General features: G+C 45.9%; 1 protein-coding gene across 3 annotated transcripts in view; it reads left to right on the forward strand.

Annotated features, from left to right (window-relative positions):
• Positions 1-14,388: 14,388 nt before the first annotated feature.
• The window catches only part of TENT4A (terminal nucleotidyltransferase 4A), a 60,133-nt gene continuing 53,511 nt past the window's right edge, over positions 14,389-21,010 (forward strand). For all 3 annotated transcript variants that reach the window (XM_085309763.1, XM_085309760.1, XM_085309761.1), the window contains exon 1: positions 14,389-15,524. In XM_085309763.1, the coding sequence (XP_085165889.1) occupies positions 14,701-15,524 (824 nt within the window). In that variant the 5' untranslated portion in view covers positions 14,389-14,700. The remainder of the gene's footprint in view (positions 15,525-21,010) is intronic.

Raw genomic sequence — 21,010 nt, forward strand, 5'->3', positions numbered from 1 at the left:
CCTACGCTGGACTCTCTCCAGTAGCTCCATGTCTCTCTTGTCCTGGGGAGCCCAGAAVTGGAYRCAGTACTCGAGATGAGGYCTCCCCAGGGCTRAGTAGAGGGGCAGGATCACCTCCCTCGACCTGCTGGCAACAGTCTTCCTAATGCACCCCAGGAGACCATTGGCCTTCCTGGCCACAAGGGCACATTGCTGGCTCATGGTCAATTTGTCATCCACCAGCACTCCCAGGTCCTTCTCTGCAGAGTTGCTCTCCAGAAGGTCAGCCCCCAGCTTGTACTGGTGCATGGAGTTATTTTTCCCTAGGTGCAGAACTCTGCACTTGCCCTTGTTGAACCTCACGAGGTTCCTCTCTGCCCAACTCTCCAGCCTGTCCAGGTCTCTCTGAATGCCAGCAGAGCCCTCAGGTGTCTCAGCCACTCCTTCCAGCTCGGTATCATTAKCAAACTTGCTGAGGAGGCACTCWGTCYCCTCACTCAGGTCATTGATGAAAAAGTTGAACAGGACGGGACCCAGTCCTGAGCCATAGGGAACACCACTAGCCATAGGCCTCCAACTAGACTCCCCACCACTGATAACAACCCTCTGAGCTCTGCCTTTCAGCCAGTTCTCAATCCACCTCACTGTCCACTCGTCCAATGAACACTTCCTGAGCTTATCTAGGAGGATGTTATGGGAGACAATGTCAAAAGCCCTGCTGAAGTCAAGGTACGCAACGTCCACTGCTCTCCCCTCATCTGCCCAGTCAGAGTATGTAGAGACGCTGCTAGGAAGGCTAAGGCCCAGCTGGAATTGAGTCTGGCAAGGGATGTTAAGGACAATAGGAAGGGCTTCTTCAAATACATCAGCAGCAAGAGGAGGGCTAGGGAAAATGTGGGCCCACTACTGAATGGGGCAGGGGCCCTGGTGACAAGGAATATAGAGAAGGCAGAATTACTGAATGCCACCTTTGCTTCAGTCTTCACTGCTAAGGGCAGCCCCCAGGAATCCCAGAGCCTGGATGTGAGGGAGAAAATCTGGAGAAGGGAAGACTTTCCTTTGGTTGAGGAGGAAAGGATTAGAGACCTTCTGGGCAGGCTAGATATCCACAAATCCATGGGCCTGGATGGGATGCACCCATGGGTATTGAGGGAGCTGGCGCATGTTATTTCCAAGCCACTCTCCATCATCTTTGAAAGGTCCTGGAGAACTGGAGAGGCGCCTGAGGATTGGAAGAAGGCCGGTGTCACTCCAGTCTTCAAGAAGGGCAAGAAGGAGGACCCAGGCAACTATAGGCCAGTCAGCCTCACCTCCATCCCTGGTAAGGTGATGGACCAGCTCATTCAGGATGTCATCTCTGGACATATGGAGGAAAAGAAGGTGATCAGGAGTAGCCAGCATAGCTTCACCAAGGGGAAATCCTGCTTAACCAACCTGATAGCGTTCTATGATGGCATGACTGGCTGGGTGGATGAGGGGAGAGCAGTGGACGTTGTGTACCTTGACTTCAGCAAGGCTTTCTACACTGTCTCCCATAACATCCTCCTAGATAAGCTCAGGAAGTGTGGGCAAATGGCGTCACCATTTGTGACAAGAAGTTATCATCAGTGCACTGCAGGAGCCTCCTGGACTGTTTGTGCCTTGCTGTGTAGTCTCTCCAGCAGATGTCAGGGTGGTTGAAGTCCCCCATGAGAACCAGGGCCTGTGATCCTGAGGCTACCTCCAGCTGTCTATAGAAGGCCTCATCAACTTTCTCTTCCTGGTCAGGTGGCCTGTAGTAGACACCCACAGCAGTGTCCCATGCTAGCCTGACCTTTGATCTTTACCCATAAGCTCTCAACTGCCTCCTCCTCTCCGCCTAGGCAGAGCTCAATGCATTCCAGTTGCTCTCTCACATAAAGAGCAACTCCACCACCTCGCCTTCCTGGCCTGTCTCTCCTAAAAAGCACATAGCCATCCATGGCAGTATTCCAGTCATGTGAGCTATCCCTCTATGTCTCTGTAATTGCAATGAGATCATGGCCCTGCGACCACACCCAGATCTCCAGTTCCTCCTGTTTGTGCCCCATGTTGCRTGCATTGGTGTACAGGCATTTCAGAGAGGTAATTGAGCATGCAGGTTTCCCAGGAGGGATGCAAGAGGATCCCCCATAGCCATGTCCCGAATGCACATCCACAGCTGAATGCACCCGTTGGAGGCCCCCCAACCCAGCCTGTGTTTTGTTGTCTACCCTGTCTCTATGACATCCCCTCCCCCTCCTACCTAGTTTAAAGCCCTCTTTACTAGGCTGGCCAACCTATTGGCAAAGGCAAACGTCCCCTGCTTAGTGAGGTGAATCCCATCTCTCCCCACCAGTTGCTGATCTTCAAACCATATTCCATGGTCAYAGAATCCAAAACCCTGTTGCCAACACCAGCAGCGTAGCCAGTTGTTGATTTGGAAAAATTTCCTACTCCCTCTAACCGTCAGGACCGTTGAGAAGACCACCTGGGCTCTCAATCCCTTGACCGCCATGCCCAGGCCTTGAAGTCATCTTTGATTGTTTCCATTTTGCTCTCTTTATCATCAGCACCCACATGAAAGAGCAGCAGAGGGTAGTAGTCTGATGAGCGGACAAGCCTAGGTAGCCTTTCAGACACATCTCATATCCTCACCCTCGGCAGGCAGCAACCCTCTCTAGAGGAGGGGTCAGGTCGGCAGATAGGCGCCTCCGTCCCCTGCAGCATGGAATCATCCACTACAACCACTTGTCACCTCTTCTGAGTGGTCACGCAAGGCACAGGGTCAGACAGCCCAGTTGCTTCCCTTGAGGTCGGGCCCGGGTCCTCCTCATCCTGGAGTGCRCTTAACCTGTTCTTCAACTGTAACTCCAAGTCTGCAGGAGGATTAGGGGCCTTTCTTCTTTTTCTTTGAGAAGCAACCAGCTTCCAGCCTTCGTCAACAGTGCTGTGCTGTACTATTAGTGCTCTTCACAGAGCCCTCCAGCAACTCCCCTGCTGCAGGGAATTGGGACTCCAGGAGCAGTACGGTCTCCAAGAACTCCCTATCTCCTGCTCACTTTCTCAGATGCTTCACAGTCTTCATCCCGCAACTCTTTGACTTGATGACATAAATTGTCAACAACAGCACACCTCTTGCGGGAGGGCGGACCATCAGTCCAGGCCTTCTGGAGAGGCTCCAAGCACTCCCTGCAGCCTGAGACCTGTAGGGCAGCATCTGCTGTAAGAGGCTCTGTCTGAGTTGAAGCTTCTGACACAGCTGATGTACCAGTTCCCACAGCTACAGGCAAATATGCTTTTGGATTCCCTTCTGCTACTAGTTCAGGTGAAMTTTTCATTTGAAGCAACTATTGCACCTCGTATTTCAACTATTTTAATTGTTTCAGCAGCATACTATATTGAGGAATGAAGAAAACACAGAAATTACTTGTCACATAAAGTTACAGTCTTTCAGCAGGCATGAAATCCTGACTACCTACCACAAACACTTTATAGCCTATTTTGGAAAAACATCTCTGAAAATTTTGATCATCGTAGTATTAGAATGTATCAGTCAGTTCTATACTGTTTAAGTTTTATCAGTAATAGTTTCTCTTGTCAAGACTGTCTTTCACACATACATCAGTCAATTTTCTCAGGAAAACAAACCTTCTCTGGATAAAACTGCATCACTTTTTGCAGCGATGCAAAGTATGTGTCAGTAAGTATGTTCACACATGCACACACAAAGCACATGGAAGCAAGCAATTGTGGAAGTTCTTACTGGAAGACAACTGAAGGGATGAGCCTAATGCAAAGATTTGCATTCTGCTGTAATAATTTAATTACCTCTAAATGTTCTCTAAGAGTTGTTCCTGTGACATCTTAGACCTGAACATCACGTTTATATTCATGGCTTAGCACGGTAAGCTCAGAGAGTTGTGCTCAGTGGCAGAAAGCCAAATTGAAAGCCTTTAGCTAGCAGTGTCCCCCAGGGCTCAGTACTGGATCCATTGCTTTTCAATTTATTCATCAATGACCCAAATGACAGAGTGTACCCTCAGCAAGTTTGCTGATGATACAAACCTGGGAGGAGTGACAGATACAGCAGAGGACTGCGCTGTCATTCAGAGACCTCAAGAGGCTGGAGAGGTGGGCAGAGGGGAATCTCATGAAGTCCAACAAAGGCAAGAGCAGGGTCCTGCACCTAGAGACGAATAACCTCATGCACCAATACAGGCTAAGGACTGATCTGCTGGAAAGCAGCTCTGTGGAGAAGGACCTGGGGGTTTTGGTGGGCAACAAGCTGACCACGAGCCAGCAGTGTACCCTTGCAGTCAAGAAAGCCAATGGTATCCTAGGGTGCATTAGGAAGAGTGTTGCCAGCAGGTCGAGGGAGGTGATCCTGCCCCTCTACTCAGCCCTAGTAAGGCCACTTCTGGAGTACTGCATCCAATTCTTGGCTCCCCAGTACAAGAGTGACAGGGCACTATTAAGGATAGTCCAGTGTAGGGCTATGAAGATGAAGGGACTGGAGCATTTCTCTTCTGAGTAAAGGCTGAAAGAGCTGGGCTTGTTTTGCCTGGAGAAGAGAAGACTGAGAGGCGATTGTATTAATGTATACAAATATCTTAAGGGAGGGTGTCTTTCAGTGGTGCCCAGCGACAGGACAAGAGGCTACAGGCAAAAACTGAAACACAGGAAGTTCCACCTGAATTTAAGGAAAAACTTCTTTACTGTGAGGGTGACACAGCACTGGAACAGGTTGCCCAGAGAAGTTGTGGAGTATCCTTCTCTGGAGACATTCCCGGTTCCCAATACCAGTTAACCTATTCACTGGCTAGCCTGGCTTGATATTTTGTAGCCATCACACATTGACACACCGCTACTCACTCCAGCTGCTGTCACTTAAATATTCACTTACTCCAGTCTCTCCAGCTGCTGGCACCACAAAGATGTGGTCCCCTAGGATAGGTGGTCTGTCTCCAGCTGCTGTCACCTAGACCTCCAAACACATGCATGCACACACAGGAAAATAGTTAGAAATCAAGTAATCAGGTGAAAGACACGATCAGACAAGCATACTGATGAGCAACCTGTTTATATCTGACCAGTCTTTTTAAATCTGTTTTATCTCTATTTTCCCATGCTTGTCCTTTCCCAGGCCAATTTGTTCCCTTCCTTTCCCTGTCTTTGGTTTCTCTAAACATCTCATGATAAGTCTTTTACAATTTCCAAATAATATTCCCTGGCATCCCATAATGTGTCCCATACCACTGCATAGTAACCCTCTACAGTTGACCCAGCATGATGGATGCCGCTCTTAGCCCCTGGGGCTGATGGCCGTCTTGTGTCAGCCCTGAGAAGAGTTGGGACAGCAACTCTCTTTCTCTGACTGGGTTATTTGGGTTCCTCCCACCCAAGGGATAACAGTGCCTTTGTGCTTCTTTGTGTGTCTGGAGACAAGCTTTTTATTACATAATCTAGCATTAGGGTTGCTGGGAAATCACATATTTAGAAATTTGCACCTGAGATTTGTGTTAACTTCTCAGCTTAGTACACGTTTATACACACCTGTTTTTGCTGTTTCTGAATTATAGCTCCTTGTGCAAATGAGTGGGAGCTAGCCTTTACAAAAATCCTTGATGTAACATTGATAGGTATTTGGAATAAATAATGCACTTGGTGAATGTAACCTATTGTCTGCTCAAACTTTCTCACACTATAATTAACCCCACCCCCCACCAAACTATTCCATATGTTATTCATATAATGGATTGTTTTGCAGCTTGGGAAATACATAGTCAGTTTATGGAATCTTTATGAACTGATCATAAGAGGGGGTTTTCGGATAGCAGATACTTGAAACTCATTTGATGTGCTTGGTTACCTCTCATGTTCCTTCCAATTCATGACTAAGAAAATCTAACTTTATAACATATTTTTGTCCCAGGTTAATTTTATTTTAGCAAAATATATTTCACTTAGTGATCTGAAACAGTGACAACCCCTCCCCCCCAAAAATCTACTGTTCCTTATAAGTAAAGTTAGCTATGATGCAGGCTGGCACATGCATTTGCAGTCTAGGTAGAGTGGAAAGGAAAGCCAAAGAAAGTGTGGCCAGCTGGGAAAAGCAAACTTCTGCATGTCACCCAAATGATTTCTCAATATTATTCCCTATCTGAAATGTAACTATGGACAAAAGATTGTTTACTGATGGTAGATTTTAGTTCTTTTTGTAATACCAAGACTAATACAGATTTTTTTGTGTTAATGATGCTGGTACTTAAATGAAGCAGAGCTTGGTCCTATGATTATTAGTGATTTGTGACTTAAATATGTGGTAAAGCACATAAATACAGCGTAAGATGCTGTGAAAAAATTCAAAATGCATAGCACAGTTTTCCTGTTGTTTTTAAAGACTGATTTCCATAACAYTATTTTTCAGCCAAGCAAATAAACTTCCATGGCCGTTTCGAATGGCAGCCTTTGAATGGGTTTTCAAGCAAATCATTTTTTTAAGGCTGTCAAACAAGCATTTGGAATGGATATTAGTGAACTCTCCAGCTAATTTTGGTCTGTGGGAACAAGTTCTCTTACCTCTGTTAACCTCTGTACAGATTCCTCCAGAGAAACATACGTCCCTTTTCTTCCTTCTGTTCCAACAGCAAGGCCAATTGTTTGGCAGCAAGGCTGGGCACTCAGCCATGGCTCTTACTTTATCTAAAAGAGGTTTTATCTTTCTTGATATATACTGAAAATATTTTGTTCTAGCAGATCTGATTCAAAACTTTCCTGGGTGTGTCATGAGATCTTCTTTCAGACAGTTGCAGACTATTTCTCCTTCCTTTCAGGCAACTGCAAATGTAACTTCTGCGAGACCAAAATATTTCATCTATAATTCTTGCTGGGTTTCATACAACCCAAATGAGAGTTTGAAACATATAAATCAGACCCAGCAAACCATAGTGCTACATGCCACAAATATCAATAAATTATTCCTAGCAGCTGTGCTGAAAGTGGAGGCATAGCTGTCTATCCCACAGATGGCACAGCCAAGGCCAAAGTGGCTGACAAAGCACTTCTAAGCTGTCCTTCAGCCCTACGCCAGAGCCATTCTTAGGAATGACAGATCATTTCCAAGCTAGCACCAGGCTGTCATCTACAAGAGACGTATCACACTCAGGATAGCAAAAGAAGTTCTCTTGTCACAGGAAAACAAAGTAGAGAACAAAAGGAAGAAACAGACGGCAAAAGGTAAAAGAGGCAGCTTCCACATCCTCAGGACAGCATCTGCATATAGATCTTCTGGGTTCTTGCTCTCCATTCCTAATAGATGCAACCCAAGGGAAGATACGAAGTGCTCTGCACTTCACAGCCAAGAATTTCTGCAGTAGAACTCTTCAAACATCCCAGCTGGCAATACAGGGGTATAGACTGGTACTATTAGGCATGTTATGGAAGAGAATGGTCATGAGAGAATCTCCATCAGAGGCACAGAGGGCATTTGCTGGTAAATTCATACAAACAAGGAGATCAAGGAGCCTGTTTCATGTAGGAATTGGCTGAATTCTTAACATAGCATCCCATGAGAACACTACTATCAGAAAGGATGACCTCTGGATAGCATGACATGGGCCATCAGTAAGGAGAGGAATTCACAGAATCATTGAAAATAAGTGGCAACAAATTTGTTAGATAAGCACCTTTCAAGCAGTAAGTGATATATGTGTGCAGCTGGGAAGGACAATAGAATGGTTTTATGTTCAGAATCACCACTTCTGTGGAGAAGTCTATATGGCCAGTCTGAATAAATTCCTCATAACTTATGACAGATGAACTCAGCATATAAGAGGCAGAGACCATACAAGAGTTACTTGTTCAACATGTTTTGTTCTACTGTTTTCTCCTACCATTGCAAAACTAATTGGCAGTACAGATCTTAACTTTCAGCACTGACGGTGACATAGTTTGGCCAGGTTCAGAGAATTTTACACATTCCTAAAGAAGCTCAAGGATTACACTGTATTAATTTGTCTGTCACTTTCGCAGCCCATGCTCAAGAGAGGAATTTCATCTCACTGCTGTCCATCAAAGATAGAAACTATACCTATCACCACCTCAGGAGGAACCACCTCCAGGTGGTTATCACTAGGCAACTCTGTAACAGAAAATGGCTGTCTTCTGGTGATGAAAAAAGGCTGTCCAGATCCTACTAAACAGCCCTAGAGCCATAAGCACTTGGCTCCAAGTGAGCTAGATACTTCCAGATGTGAGAAGGGGGTCGATGCATCCCTGAGAGTACATTGAAAAAAAAAAAGATTGCTGAGCAAGCTTAGAGTATCTGAGCAGAAGAGACTCATCTTCTGCTATCTGCTCGGTGGCTTCAGTCTATACCACACCCTGAGCTCTGTCAGACACTCTGCAAGAAAGGAGTATCCTATTGGGAATTTCATGCAGCAGTGACTATGATAAACAAATGAAGAGCTTCCAATCAGTTGTAGTACTGGAGGTCAGACTGTTCAAAGGTGGGTACCCAGCCATGGAGCAGTCAGACCTCCCATCCTGCTGGGAAGCACAAGAATCATTGCTCAAGTGCCTGGACACCAGGTTGGTCTCAGCTGAGACAGTCACTGGAGGCCTCACAGGGCTTACTGTGGCATCGCTGGAAGAATCTAGAGCTGTTCCACTCTTATGGATGCTTTGGGCCAATGGTGTCTTTGAAACAGGCAAGAAAAGGAAGCTTCCCCTTTAGGAAGTCAGTGCTACTTCACCTTGTTACCTGGTAGCAGGAATTGCAGCCTCCCCTCCTTGCTCAGGCACAGGACCTACCTGGAAGGCTAGCAGGTATTCTTCTAGCGCACTAAGCACAAACACCACAGGCAATCAGAAATCTGCTTCAGTGCTGACATTTTTCTCTTCCTTCCTCATGCATTTTCTGTTCTCACCACAGTAAATGAATGTTGTTTCTTCAACACTACCTACCTGCCCACAGAGTGCTCATCAGTCCAGGAGCTCAGAAGCATAAATYTACTGTGGAGCTGATGCTCACTGAGATAGGGCACTGACACTGTGAACAGACTCCTTAATTTGGTTCACGTGGCTGTAGGGTGGAGACTACTGCTGTAGAAAACTATCATGTTCACTGCTGATACCCATAGATAGGAGACACAAGCATTGGCATTATAATGGTGTCTCGGGATGTTCAGGTGTGTCTTGTTCGTCTACAATCTTCAGGCTCCCATAAGGATGTCTGTTACACTACATATGTGTAAGGTTCCAAGATGAAATGGTACTGACAAACTCCTCCAAGCATAAAGGACCAGAAGCTTGGAGAAATTCTAGCTGACGTCAGTCCACAGTCAGTCCATGCACTGAAAAATACTGAGGGTGTGGCTGTTTACCGCATCTCGAGGGAGACAGAGGACGTTGTAAAGGTGCAACATGGTCCCAACACTGAGCTAGCAGGATCTGCTGCGAGAAAGTTCAAGTGTTGATGGAAAGTCTGGGGGAGTTTGAGCATTGTTCTGCTGCTCCCTGGCCTGTTCTTTAGCTCCTTCAAAAAGAAAATGGCAAAAGGATGAGTGAGTCAGTGCACTGTCAGTTTCTCTGCCTCTTGTCTGCATCTTTCCATCCTACCTACTTTATTCTTCTCTCCCATAGTCCAGGTCTTTCTCTACATAAATTTGAATGTACAGACACACTCTGTCTTACTGACTCACACTTTTCCCATCCTATTCTTCTGCCTGTTGTGCCTGCTAAGCCAAATTTTTCTTATCAATCCTGTATTGAGAATCTGATGATCTGATGAGGAGTCAGTGACTGGCAAAGTACGTGGGAGCAGGCCCAGCATCAGAAACTACATACTAACCAAATTCCCATCAGGGCCAGCCATGCATGTTCCAGTCCATCAACCATGTCTAGCTGCTTCCCAGACACTAGTTTCTCAAGGTTAGTACAGTTGAGATCAGGAAATTCTCGTAGATTTAAGGGTCCCTTAGAATACAAGTCGAGTCCCACCGGAGCATCTGACCTGTGTGTTCAACCTGTGCTGCCAGCAGCTCCCCATTGGTACGCCTCCTTGCAGTTCCTGAGGCTCTTCATGCAGCTTGGAGTGCAAGTCTTTTATTAAATCTATCCTGTTTAACCCCTCATAACCCCTGCAAATTTTACATTAACTCTCATAGCTTTTCTAATATGTCTCAGTACTTGTTTAATCCTGTTTTTCTGCTAGCATCTTGCTCTCCTCAGAAGAAAGATTACAATCAACAGATCTGAAGGAAAACATTTTTATTCTAATATTGTTCCTGAGAGGAATGCCTGACTTACAGAGTCTTTTCCTAGCAGAAGGTCTAGCTAAATTTTCCTTTTCTTTAATTTTAGAATATGTACAACTATATTCTGAATTGAGATTAATTGCTTTTGCTAGGATTCATACAGCAAGTTCTGTATGTCCTAAGCTATCTTCTGCACAATTACTGGAGAATGACAATTTACAGATGATCCTGGTATTAAAAATAGGGGTAAGAGAATCCTGACCAGTTGCCGGAATCTATTGTCACAAAATTTCATGAAGGTCTCTTTAAGATATTCTCTCAACTTGTCATTCAATGGAAGGCCAATGTTCTTACAAAAGAAACTCTTTGTAGGGTTCTGCTTTAACCAGGACATGAAGAGAGAGCACTGATTTCATAGAGCTTTTTGGATCCCACTTAGGAAAATATTTCAAAAAGATTTATAGATATTTAATATAATCCTTACTTGTTTATGATCTCTCTATCCTAGATTATGGTCCACAAACAAAATTTTAAAAATCTTAAAAAAAAAATCTTAAAATGCTCTCTGTGCTCGCTATTACAATTTAGTTTAAACATCTATGTAAGGCTTTGAAGAAAGCAAACCTGTAAGACTTAACTGTACTCAATTACATGTCACTGTTGGGGTGTATTCTTTCTTGAGAACTCTGAAAAGTCTTAGAGGCTGAAATTTTTAGAAACAAACCCTCCAAAATCCATATCCTTCTAAACATTCTCTAGACAATGAAAGGAGGCAAAATTGAACACAAGAACAATTTTAAAATTTGCATAGACCATTCTTAGAATTAAATTTTTTGATATGTCACAGAAAACTGTAAAAAYAGTAATATATTTAATTCCCGTATAATAAGCCGAGATGCATTTTCATAAGAAGGCAGTATTTTGAAAGTATTTTACAGCATGAAATACATTAAGGAAATATATCAAGGTCACATGTTTATCTTGCTTTTGTTGTGGTACTAAAAATCACATAGCATACAGTGATGAAACATCTCTATGACAGAGTTTCAGCAAGAAGTGTTGATACAAATCCAGGAATGTATTAACTCACTAGCTGTGAGGCAAGAGCACACCTGGCTGTCCATGCAGCCTGTCTCCCACAAGTTGCCACTCTGACTGCAGGCATATTTGGAACAGCCTACTACACTGCCTGCATTTACCACTCAGCTATTTTATGTAGTTAGCTAGGAAAGGATTTTGATGTGTATAAAATATGCCTGGCTAGAAGCTGCAGCTGTTCAGCAGTTGATTTATCATCCATTCAGCTTCTCTGACAGAGGGCTGGCAATCTTTGGAAGACTAGCAGAAGTCAGGAGTAGGAGGACAGAGATGGCTTGTGGTTGACAGCTGTTTCAGCCTTGGCAGTTTAATTCACTGCCGCGTATGCCTCAACACCCTAAGTTTGGCCAAAGCTTAGTGTTCATCAGAACAGAATGTTGATGCAAKAAAGAGGAAAGAATCAAGTGGGAGATTTAAGGAAGGAAAGTTGACTAGATTTAAGCCTGTTTGAGGTTACTCATGCTAGGCCTTCATTAATGGGAGACAGAAGCCATTTTGAACAAGCAAAAATAGACCACTTGGCAGCCTGTGTTTCCAGGGGACAGATTAAAAGAATGCACCAAATCATGCTTTTTAAGGTCCAGAAACTCCAGTTCTGACTTTCCACTTGTTTATCCATTATGATCAGCTCAATTTGAGATATGAAATCTGTGTCTCTGCTCTTTTGCCTAGGAATATATTTACTGAAAAAAGTGACAGGAGGACAGCTAAAGAAACTTTCTCTCCTCTACATCCTCCTATCAATGTCTCCTGGTGAGGAGCACGTTCTCAGGGTTACACGTTACAGATCAACTTCCTTAGCTGGACAGCCTTTCTCTCACCCTCCCATCCAGCTGGAGACAGTGGTTAGTCCTGTTACTGACTATTCCTGCCTTCAGCAGATAGGTGTCAGGTCAGACTACTGTTAACCCTCTCCCTGTGTCTTCTCCATCCACACTGTGGGCAACAAAGGGTATGAAAAAGGAGAATGAAGCTGGTGAGTGTGGAGGAGGTGATGTGCTGGAGGCTTGCAGTAAGATAGTGAGTGACCAGAATAAGGGTCATATGAGAGCAAATGTTGGAGTCATACTGGAAAGTGTGAGCCTTTGGAAAATCTGTTGGTAGTTTCTCAGCTCTTGTGTCACCCTTATGGAATCATAGTCATAGCAATATCCAGTTTCAGAGAGCAGAATTAATCACACGGATGGGATGTTGTATTTTCATTTCATCATTTTCAGGGCTGTAAATTGATCCCCATTAAAGGTATGAGATGCTACCTACCTTTACCTGTGTTAATGAATTTAGAGTGTTTGTTAAAAAATAGATTAATAGCAAGCACCAGGCAACACTGTTTTGCAAATGTATCCTCCCTAGATATTCAGCTTTACTACCATTATTTACCAAATAGTACGAACTATTCACAGAATTGGYGTTACCATCATCAGGACTGTCAAAGTTACCAACTACACAGTTATCAAAGACTGCAGCATTATCACTGTTGCCAAATCAAAGGCGAATTTGGCTGAAGCTGAAACTGAAATATAATCATTCAAAACGGACCTGTCACTGCGTTTCCTTTGAAAATGTATGCTACTCCTGCTGAAAACAATCACCTTTTTTTCCCAGTGCAGTTTTCCACTGGATTAATAAGTTTAATTGGCTCACTGTTCAGTATCAAGGCTACAGCAAGAGTGTAGGTGAAGTGTGTGGTCAGGCAGCGAAAGGGAGTAGAAGGCTAGGAAGAGTGGTACCTCTCATTTTCTCCTTTTCTGTGGCAGCAAGCCATTAGATCACCTAAGATCACTATTCAACTGCCCTCAAGGGATGGTATAATTGGGATTTCCTGCTAGTATTTGTCACTGTGCATGTTCAACCCTTCTCTCTGCTGTTCTGCAGTCAGAATAGGGCTGACTGGAACACTGGAGATGCTGAGGGGTACCACGGAGAGAGGATATTTGATACAAATGTAAGCTGAAGCTGTTTGAATAAAAGGCCAGATCCCAGGACTTAAAAGAAAACAGGAACAGCATTCTCAAAACTCATGCTTAAAAACCTCAGACTGGAGAAGAAACATGAGGTGTCTGCATTTAGTCCAGCTCCAACAACTGGTATAGTAGGCACTATACCTAATGAACACTGCGTGCAATACCTATAAACATAAACATTCCTGGGAACAGGCACTGACTTCCCTATAAGTCTAGCCCAAGGAAAACCTAGGTATCCAATGGAAAGGTAGTATTTCAAGGCGTTTTCTTGATGGTAAGAAGAAAAGCATGGAGCTTTTCCTTCGGTCGTGGTCAACCTCCATTTGCTTATTTCCTGYGTTTTGCTAGTATGCATAACCATGGTCTGGCTCCCTCTGGGTGTTCCATTTCCTTCAGGGAATCAGCATCTTCCCTTTTGCACTCAGTTCTTTTGAAGATCGACCCTTACTTGCTTTTCATTTAAATTACTCCTCAAAATCCTTCCTGTTCTTTTTATGGATAACGGGTTCTATCCCCCCGAAGGAAAGAACCCAAACACAGAGCGAACTGACACGGTGCTTCCCGAAAACTATTAGCTCCGCCGCCGCTCCCGCGCACCTCATCGGCTCAAGCTGTCACGACACCGCTCCGACCGACAAGCTTCCCTGCCGCCTGGGGAAGAGACCCACGTCTCCGCCGCTCGGAGGAGCGCCACAGCACGGCTAGGGGACTCCCAGCACCGCGCGGAAGAGCAGCGACCTCCGCGCCAGGCAATCGCCCGCCTCGCACAGCCAGCAGCGACAGGCGCTGCAACGGCGGGTAACGGCCGCCGCCGCGCGCAGGCGCAGCGTCAGCTAAGCCCGCTCCTTTTCCCCGAGCGCTCCCCAGCCGTTCCAACGCCCTTCCCCCCACGCCCACCCCCGGCGCGCCTGCGCACCACGGCAAGTGCGCCGGAGGGAGGAGCGCCTTCCCAACGTCCTTCCTCCTTCCCCTTCCCCCGGCGCGCGGCGGGACCCGGCCCTCCCCCAGGGGCGGCCAGCGCGCATGTGCGGTTGCCAGGGCGGCCGTCTCCGGTGAAGGTTTAAAATCAGTGGGGCATGCGCAGTGCTGCTTTTGGTTCTGGAGCGGGGGACGCCACATTGGAGCGGCGACGGAGCGCCCCGCGCAGCGCCGAGCCGGGTACAGTTTGCGCCGCCGCTGCGCCTCTCACGCCGCCCTCCCCGGCTCGGCTCGCCTGGCCGGGCTCGGTTCGCTTGCGCGCCTGGCCGCCCTCCTCCCTGCAATACATGCTCCTGCTCCCGGCCTACGTCTAGCCCCGCTGCCGGGCCCGGCGCGCCGAGGCGAGGGAGTGCGCGGCGGGCGGCGAGCGGGCGGCGGCGCGGCGCTCTGGCCGGGCCGTGAGGGGCGACGGCGGGCGGGTGTGGATGGATCCTCGCGTGGCCTGGATCCAGCCCGAGCAGAAAGGCCCCGCGAATGCGCTCTGGATGCAGATCTGGGAGACCTCACAGGGCGTGGGGAGCCGGGGCGGCGCCAGCTTCCCGCACTACCTCTGCCTTAACTCCCCGGCGCTGGACTCCACCGCCGCCTCCCCGCCCCGCAACCACAGCTGCGTCCGGCTTGGGACTCCTGGCGGCGGCTGCTCCTCTTCCTCGCCGCCCTCCCCTTCGCCGTCTCCCCCGGCCCTGCTGACCGGACTGGTTGCCGCGGCCGCCGCCGGCCCCGTGGCGGCGAACAGCGGCGGTGATGGAGGGCGGCGGCTGCAGAAATCGCCTTCCGTGTCTTCCTCCTCCTCCTCCTGCTCGTCGGTGGAGTCTGGCACGGAGAGCCCCGGCTTCTCCTCCTCGGGATCTTGCAGCGGAGGCGGCGGCGGCTCCTCCTCTTCCTCCTGTGGTCCCCGGGCGGCAGCGGTGGCTCCTCCTGGGCTGCTGGGCAACGGGGCCGGGCGCGGGGAGTTTTTTAACTTCCACGAGAATCAAGTGAACAGTGTGAACGGGCATCACCAGCCCCCGCACCTCGCGCGCAGCCCCCACCCGCCGCCACCTGCTTCTCCTCAGCAGCACCAGTACCACCCGGGCCGCAGGAAACGAGAGAATAAAGCCAGCACCTATGGGATGAATTACCTACTCTCCGGCAGCCGCGGCGTCGCCATCAACAACTCCCCCCACCAGCCGCGGCAGCCGCTGCAGCCGGCGCTGCAAAGCCCTGGCACACCCTGGAAGACCAGGAAATACAGCCCGGGCGTGCAGGGGTGAGCAACCGGCGCCGCGGAGGCCTCTGCCTTCTCAGGGCAAGGGGATGCTTGTCTGTTCCACGGGCGGCCTCCCCAGCCACGAGGGAGGGTGGGCTTGGGTTGCACACACTCCTCTGCTGCCGACTGCAGCAACGAGGGTGGTGGTCGGGGATGGGGATGTTAAACCGGCTTCTTTCATAAATCGGCTCTGGTCGTGGTTGGCTTGGTGGCTCCTGGTTGAAGTAGCAATGCAGGCAGCATCTGGGAACTATCAGACACAGTGGGTTAGGCCTTACCTTATAGTAAGTTGAGAAATGAAGTGTAGGACCACTGCCAGAGTGCTGCTTGGAATGATTCCTGTAGTAATTAAAGCAGAGATGGGAGGGGATAGCTTTTCAAAGCTCCAGGGGGTCAATTCAGATTGCAGGGGGGAAGTGGAAGGCTTCGGTTCAGAGGAGCTCAAAGGAGAACCTTACTTTAATTTTTAAGTATCTATGCATAATCTGTAGCAGACTGGTAGCTTTGAAGAGTGTTAAGAACATTGATTTTTAAATAGCTGACCCTGTAGCTGAAATAAGCATGACAGCCAGTGTGATTTTATAATGTTTTTGAGGGGAAACATTTTAGCACCACAGTAAATTGAGCTGACCAATGTCTGAACTGAAATCTTGGCCTTCTAAAGAGTGAATACACTTCTTTACGAAGACTGTCTTATTCCCTGGTTGTTACTTTCTCGTATTGATGGATAGATATTAGGGCTTAAAGAGATGATTCAGTCTGGCCTGATTTGTGCCCAGAAAGCATGTAGAACTTGAAGTACTTCTGGGGTGCTCGAAGAGACTTTTTGATTTCATGTGGTCAAACTTTATTCAGTCAAGTGGAAGTAATGTTTTCTAAAATAATTTTATTCACACAAAATGTGCCAACCACATTGACTGTAGATTTTTTTATGGTATTTCAAAAATGGTTTCTTGGAACTCCTAAAATCCAGAGCTCTTGTATGGGCATAGGAGGCATTGCATATCCCTGGAGGAAAATAGGTAAGAATAATAGTGTACAGGGAGTGGTTTAACAGGCAGAGAATTTTTAAGTGAAATTGACACTTAAGGTTAGTGTCCTTTTTCTCTTTTGAGTGGATGCATCAGGCACTGAGTGCATTAAAGTTATCCAGAAGTATTTAAAAGTGTATTTTAAGTTCTGTTTTTGAAAACCATAGCCACCTGTGGTGAGGGGACAAGACATTTGTGACTACTTTTTTCTTCATTCCAAACTGATGCAGAAAACAAGTTACTTGCAGGAAGCTAAGACTAAGATRTGTCATATGTTAGGATTGCAGCTCTAAAATTCAAATAGAACCATAAAAACAGTCAGAATTTATTTGCACCAKTTCCATACAAATGTAGTAGAATACTTAGTTAACATTTCAATTTATCTGTGTAAAACAAGTCAGTATCACAAAGCTAGTTCTCCAGGCAAACAGATGAGGGAATTGCCAGAGATCATGAAGTTTGTCTAGGGCAAACCAGGAGATAGAATCCAGATATTGCAGGTTTTGTCCTCTGGCTGTTGGGTAGCATTGTCTTATGCTAGTCACATACCCCTCTTGTCTTCTGCCCCCTTAATTCCTGTTGAATTTCTTTTAATAGAAGTTATGTCACTTCTTAAATATAAAAGCTTATAGAGAATCTGTATGCAACAAAATTGCTTAGACAAGCTTCAGTTGTGCTATTTGGTAGCATGATAGAAGTTATTTTGTTGATGAGTTAATGACAAGCTGCCTGCTATATATCTTTAACAGTGGAAGCTGTGTTGTTTCCTGGCCTTCTGTAAATGATCTGTTACTACAATGAGACTTGATGGTGGGAGTGGAACACTAGAACAGATAAATACAGCATATGTGATCTCCAGAGTTCCAGATTCTTATGATTAATTTGTCAAATCATTAAGCTTCACAAAATTGTGAATGCCATGGTTTCAGCTGGGTACAAGGAAACTCATGCTGAAGGAGAGCATGAGAGTTGAAACTACAGGCTTATTTAGGAAGCAGTTTTTGCCTTAAACTTAACATCTGTTACCCAAGATGAATCTTGAACAAACATATACTCTAAAAATAATTACCTGCTTGGTGTTAAATTTTTTGTAACATACTTGATGATTGAAATAACATAAAAATACTGTCACTGATGGTAGTGAGTTTGATTTTTTCAGTGTTTCTTGAAGTTAGGCTGGTATATCATCTGGCTGTTCAACTGAAAATGCACTGGAAAAAAATTGGGGCAGGAACAGATCCCTGCAGAAGTTTTTCCAGTGTCGTTTGCATTCTTCACTTGTTATCTAGTGTTACTTGGAATTGTCCATGCTGAAGCATCACTTTTTATAATTATAATGGCTCCCAGGCTGCAGTAGTACTTCTGGTGAGTTACTACCTTTTGAAAGTGGCATGCAAATCTTTGGTGAAGTAAATAGTATCTATCTCTCATAGAACACAGTAGGTGTACTTGATTAGATTTCATCCTAAAGCTATGGTTTAGCTTGCCTTTGGAGTGACCTGTATGTTACATTTGTCAAGATGTTTGGGAGAAGTGGAGTGAAGAGGATGAGGCAATCCTTATTTGTTCCAATCCTTTAACTGATTGGTTGATATAGCAATAGTGTAAATAAATACCTGGATTTAGTTTAGGGATACAACATAGTACAGAAGACTGACTCAATGATTGTTTTTCTTGGGTCTGATGCAGGTAAATGTCTCTTATAGTATTATTAGATTAGTTCAGAACTACATGTGATTTCTTGCTGGTATAAAGTATTCTTGTAAGTGGTTGTGAGCTAGATCTAGAATCTTAAGGTCCTGCTGTTCAGCACGTCAAAGTAATTTTTATTTCTATAGTCTCTATTTTAAATATAGTTGAATAATTTTAGCACCCAGAGAGTTCCTACTGAGGACTCTGCTGCTAGGTTTGTATAACTTATGTGAACAGGAATATGGCAATTTTCTCTTAAGATGTAATTATTTTCTAGTGTAGAAAGTATCTGAATTAATTCTTCTCCTTTTTAATATTATTTTAACCAAGTGAATTAAGAGTTAAGATATTTTTAACAGTATGAGCCTATTCTGCTTAATACTCTTAAGTATTCAGATTAATTGTATATTCTGTAATGAGATTACTGCAAAATCAACTGACATGCCTACTTGGTACAAAACAGTGCTATGCAGAAACAATAGAACTGGCTTATTTAGTGTTAGTATGGGTAGCAGAAGTGGTATGATACATTGAAACGATATTCTGCCTGTGCTAATTAGCATTACATGATAGCTTGGAGCTTACTGCGTCCTTTTTCCCCCCCTCCATACTTGTTATTTACCATCTTCTGCTAATGGCACAAAAAATGTATCATAGAGCACAAGAGGGCAAGAACATCTGTATTTGATTAGGCCAAAGAAAGAATCAGATATGCATCCTGACTGGTGGTCAGTAACAGATGCCTGGGAAGAACTCCTATAAACAAAATAAGCTTGTGATGCTTCCCTGGAACGCTTGCTTAAGCCTTCAGTGGTTTGCAGCTGAACAACGCTGTACCAAAAGTGATGTCCTGAAATCCCTTTCTGTAGCTACTGGGATGTGCTGTTATTACTGTACATTAAGCCTGTATTATGTTTCTTTTATTTCTTTACCTATATGCTGATGTGTTAGCTTCTTGCTTTTATTATTGTACTCAGTATTCTTATTTTATATTTTATTTTATTTTATTTGGCACCAAGGTATATTTTGGGGGGTTTTGTAATATGCAGCTCCACTAATAAAAGTACATTGCTTTCAGGACCTTATATAGTTGTAATTACAGAGTCACAGCATGATTGAGGTTGGGAAGGGACCTCTGGAGAACATCTAATCCAATCTCCCTGATCAGGTGGGGTCACACAGAGCATGTGGGACAGGACTGTGTCCAGCCAGATTTTGAATATCTCCAGAGAAGGAGATGCCACAYGCTCTCTAGCCAGACTGTTCCAGTGCTCTGTCACCCTTACAGTAAAGTTCTTCSTTAGATTCAGGTGGAACTTCATGTGTTGCAGTTCATGCCCTGTTGCTGGGCACCACTAAAAGAACTCTGGCTGCGTGTTCTTGACACCCTCACTGAAGGTATTTGTACACATTGATATGATCCCCTCTGTCTTCTCTTTTCCAGGCTAAACAGGCCAGTTCTCCAGCCTTCCTTCCTAGTAGAGATGCTCCAGTCCTCTGATCATCTTTGTAGCCCTATGCTGGACTCTCCAGTAGCTCCAGGTCTCTCTTGTCCTGGAGAACTCAGATCTGGACACAGTACTTGAGATGAGGCGCTCCTCAGGGCTGAGTAGAGGGGCAGGATCACCTCCCTCGACCTGCTGACAGCACTCTTCCTATTGCACCCGAGGAGAACATTGGCTTTCTTGACCACAAGGCACATTGTTGGCTCATGGTCAACTTGTCATCCACCAGCACTCCCAGGTCSTTCTCTGCAGAGCTGCTGTCCAGAAGGTCAGCCCCCAGCTTGTACTGGTGCATGGAGTTATTTTTCCCTAGGTGCAGRACTCYGCACTTGCCCTYGTTGAACCTCACGAGGTTCCTCTCTGCCCAACTCTCCAGCCTGTCCAGGTCTCTCTGAATGCCAGCAGAGCCCTCAGGTGTCTCAGCCACTCCTTCCAGCTCGGTATCATTAGCAAACTTGCTGAGGAGGCACTCTGTCTCCTCACTCAGGTCATTGATGAAAAAGTTGAACAGGACGGGACCCAGTCCTGAGCCATAGGGAACACCACTAGCCATAGGCCTCCAACTAGACTCCACACCACTGATGATGACCCTCTGAGCTCTGCCTTTCAGCCAGTTCTCAATCCACCTCACTGTCCACTCATAGCTTGCACTTCCTGCTTGCCTATGAGGATGTTATGGGAGACGGTGTCAAAAGCCTTCCTGAAGTCAAGGTACACAATGTCCACTGCTCTTCCCTCATCTACCTAGCCAGTCATTCCATCATAGAAGGCTATCAGATTGGTTAAGCAGGATTTCCCCTTGGTGAATTCATGCTGGCTACTCCTGATCACCTTTTTCTGCATATATCTGGAGATGCCATCCAGGATGAGCTGTTCCATCACCTTTCCAGGAATGGAAATGAGGCTGACTGTAGTTCTCTGGRTCCTCCTTCTTGCCCTTCTTGAAGACTGGAGTGACACTGGCTTTCTTCCTGTCCTCAGGCACCTCTCCAGTTCTCCAGGACCTTTCAAAGATGATGGAGAGTGGCCTGGCAACAACATCTGCCAGCTCCCTCAGTACCTGTGGGTGCATCCCATYYRGGCCCATGGATTTGTGGATGTCTAGCCTGCCCAGAAGATCTCTAATCCTATCTTCCTTGACCAAAGGAGAGTCTTCCCTTCTCCAGACTTTCTCCCTYACATCCAGGCTCTGAGATTCCTGAGGGCTGCCCTTAGCAGTTAAGACTGAAGCAAAGAAGGCATTCAGTAATTCTGCCTT

This window comes from Rhea americana, unplaced genomic scaffold, assembly GCF_003343005.1.
Source record: "Rhea americana isolate MKP2758 unplaced genomic scaffold, rheAme1 scaffold_302, whole genome shotgun sequence".
In the NCBI taxonomy this organism is placed as follows: Eukaryota; Metazoa; Chordata; class Aves; order Rheiformes; family Rheidae; genus Rhea; species Rhea americana.